This window comes from Calidris pugnax, unplaced genomic scaffold, assembly GCF_001431845.1.
Source record: "Calidris pugnax isolate Ruff unplaced genomic scaffold, ASM143184v1 scaffold9, whole genome shotgun sequence".
NCBI lineage: Eukaryota > Metazoa > Chordata > Aves > Charadriiformes > Scolopacidae > Calidris > Calidris pugnax.
In genome coordinates, this window is record NW_015090778.1 from 41,779 (window position 1) to 43,979 (window position 2,201).

The 2,201-nt window shown below is 64.4% G+C and overlaps 1 protein-coding gene and 1 long non-coding RNA gene across 2 annotated transcripts in view; both read right to left on the reverse strand.

Moving 5' to 3' along the window:
• The window catches only part of BAHCC1 (BAH domain and coiled-coil containing 1), a 43,860-nt gene that overhangs the window by 30,885 nt on the left and 10,774 nt on the right, over positions 1 to 2,201 (reverse strand). Inside the window, exons 12-13 of the mRNA XM_014949699.1 lie at positions 1,377 to 1,543; positions 1,106 to 1,207 (exon numbers count right to left, since the gene is read on the reverse strand). Coding sequence (XP_014805185.1) covers positions 1,106 to 1,207; positions 1,377 to 1,543 — 269 coding nt within the window. The remainder of the gene's footprint in view (positions 1 to 1,105; positions 1,208 to 1,376; positions 1,544 to 2,201) is intronic.
• On the reverse strand, positions 449 to 2,201 carry LOC106894764. The gene is made up of 3 exons (XR_001413307.1): positions 2,173 to 2,201; positions 1,407 to 1,543; positions 449 to 1,207 (listed from the first exon to the last, which is right to left on the reverse strand). It is a non-coding gene; the product is annotated as an uncharacterized LOC106894764 (long non-coding RNA).

Below are 2,201 nucleotides of genomic sequence, written 5' to 3' on the forward strand. Positions count from 1 at the left end.
GATCCTGCATCCCTGTCCAGATCCTCCATCCCTGCCAGGATCCTGCATCCTGGTCCAGATCCTGCATCCCTGTCCAGATCCTCCATCCCTGCCAGGATCCTGCATCCTGGTCCGGATCCTGCATCCCTGTCCAGATCCTCCATCCCTGGTGGGATCCTACATCCTTGTCCAGATCCTCCATCCTGGTCCAGATCCTGCATCCCTGTCCAGATCCTCCATCCCTGGCTGGATCCTACATCCCTGTCCAGATCCTCCATCCCTGCCAGGATCCTGCATCCTGGTCCAGATCCTGCATCCTGGTCCAGATCCTGCATCCCTCCTGGGATCCTGCATCCCTGGCTGCATCCTGCCCCCCCCCCGGATGGATCCTGCACCCCCTGGCATCACCCTGCACCCCTTGGTCACCACCAGCCGCCGGCTCCCCCCCTTTCCTTCCCCCTCCCATAACCTTCACTCGCTCACTAATGTTTTGTGACATAAAACCTAGAGATTAATTTTTTTTTTTTTTTTTTCTTCTTCCCCTTCCCCTCCGTCTTAATTGAAGGAACCATTTAGCGCAGATTTAACTGTTATTACCGAGCGGGGGGGCCGGGGGCCGCGCGCGCACACGCGCTCCAAGCGTGTTTGGACTCGCTCGGAGGATTTATGCAAATGGGCCTGTCGGGAGAGGCAATTTGTAGCAGAGAAGGACAATTATACAGGGCCCGGGAGTGGGGAAACGGCTGCGCCGGGCGGCTAATGGGTAATAATAAAGCGCCGGCAGCGATGAACGCCGCTGCAGCGTGACCAATGGCTTTATACGGCGCAGATAAAGAGGCTTTTATGCAACGCTGCTCCCGCGGCCGGCGGGGAGGGGAGGGGGGGGGACACACGGTGCTGCCGCCCAGCCGAGACCCCCCCACCCTCTCCCCCTCCAAGCAAGGAGAGCGGGGAGCGCGCCGGACCCCCTGAAACGTGGCGGCTGCTGCTGGTGGGAGGGATGCGGCGAGGGGTCCCAGGGAAATGCCACCCCCGCGGTGGGATGGCCAGACCCCCCCGGCCCCCGGCAGCAGGGCTAGTGGCCCGTCCCCGGGGACAAGGAGGGCACGCGGCGTCGGTCACTCACTTGACCTTGCGGCTCTCGGCCCTGCCCAGCGTGCTGGAGTGCTTGCGCTTCCTCGGCCGCCCCGGGCCGCGCCGCGCCGGGCTCCGGGAGCTCTCGTCACGCCTGCAGCCACGGCAAGACCGGGGGCACCCTCAGCCATGGGGCCCTTCCACCCAGCCGGGCTGAGCACAGCCCCCAACTCATCACACTGATGGCCGCCACTCTTCCTCAGCAGCGGGCACTCCCTCCCTGGCCTCCCCCATTCCCATGGGCTGCCCCCCCCAGCCCTCACCCAGCCTCGGGGGTGGGGACAGGGACATACTCGTGGTCATGCCGCCGCTGCAGCTTCACCAGCTCCCGCTGCTTCTCCTTGTAGCGGCGCTGGAGCTCGGCCAGTCGCATCCGCACCTCCACCTCCTGCGTGTTGAGCTGCTCGATGGCCGCCTTCAGGGGACAAACCTGGGGGAGAAGGAAGGGGGGTGGCGAGGTGGGGGGTGGGCAGCTGGCAGCGCCGGCAGCCTCGGCCCTTGGGCTGAGACCGGGCACAACTCATCTCACCTCCCACCCTTGGGCTGAGACAGGGCACAATTCATCCTGCCTCCTGCCCTTGGGCTGAGACCGGGCACAACTCATCCCACCTCCCGCCCTTGGGCTGAGACTGGGCACAACTCATCCTGCCTCCTGCCCTTGGGCTGAGACTGGGCACAACTCATCCCACCTCCCGCCCTTGGGCTGAGACCGGGCACAACTCATCCCACCTTCTCCCTTTGGGCTGAGACCAGGCACAGCTCATCCCACCTCCTGCCCATGGGCTGAGACTGGGCACAACTCATCCCACCTTCTCCCCTTGGGCTGAGACCGGGCACAACTCATCCCACCTCCTGCCCATGGGCTGAGACCGGGCACAACTCATCCCACCTCCCACCCTTGGGCTGGGACTGGGCACAACTCATCCCACCTCCTGCCCCTGGGCTGAGACCAGGCACAACTCATCCCACCTCATCCCACCTCCCGCCCTTGGGCTGAGACCGGGCACAACTCATCCCACCTCATGTCTGCCCCCCTGCCACACGCGAAGAGACACTCACGGCCTTGGTTTTGGGCGTCCAGGTGTACT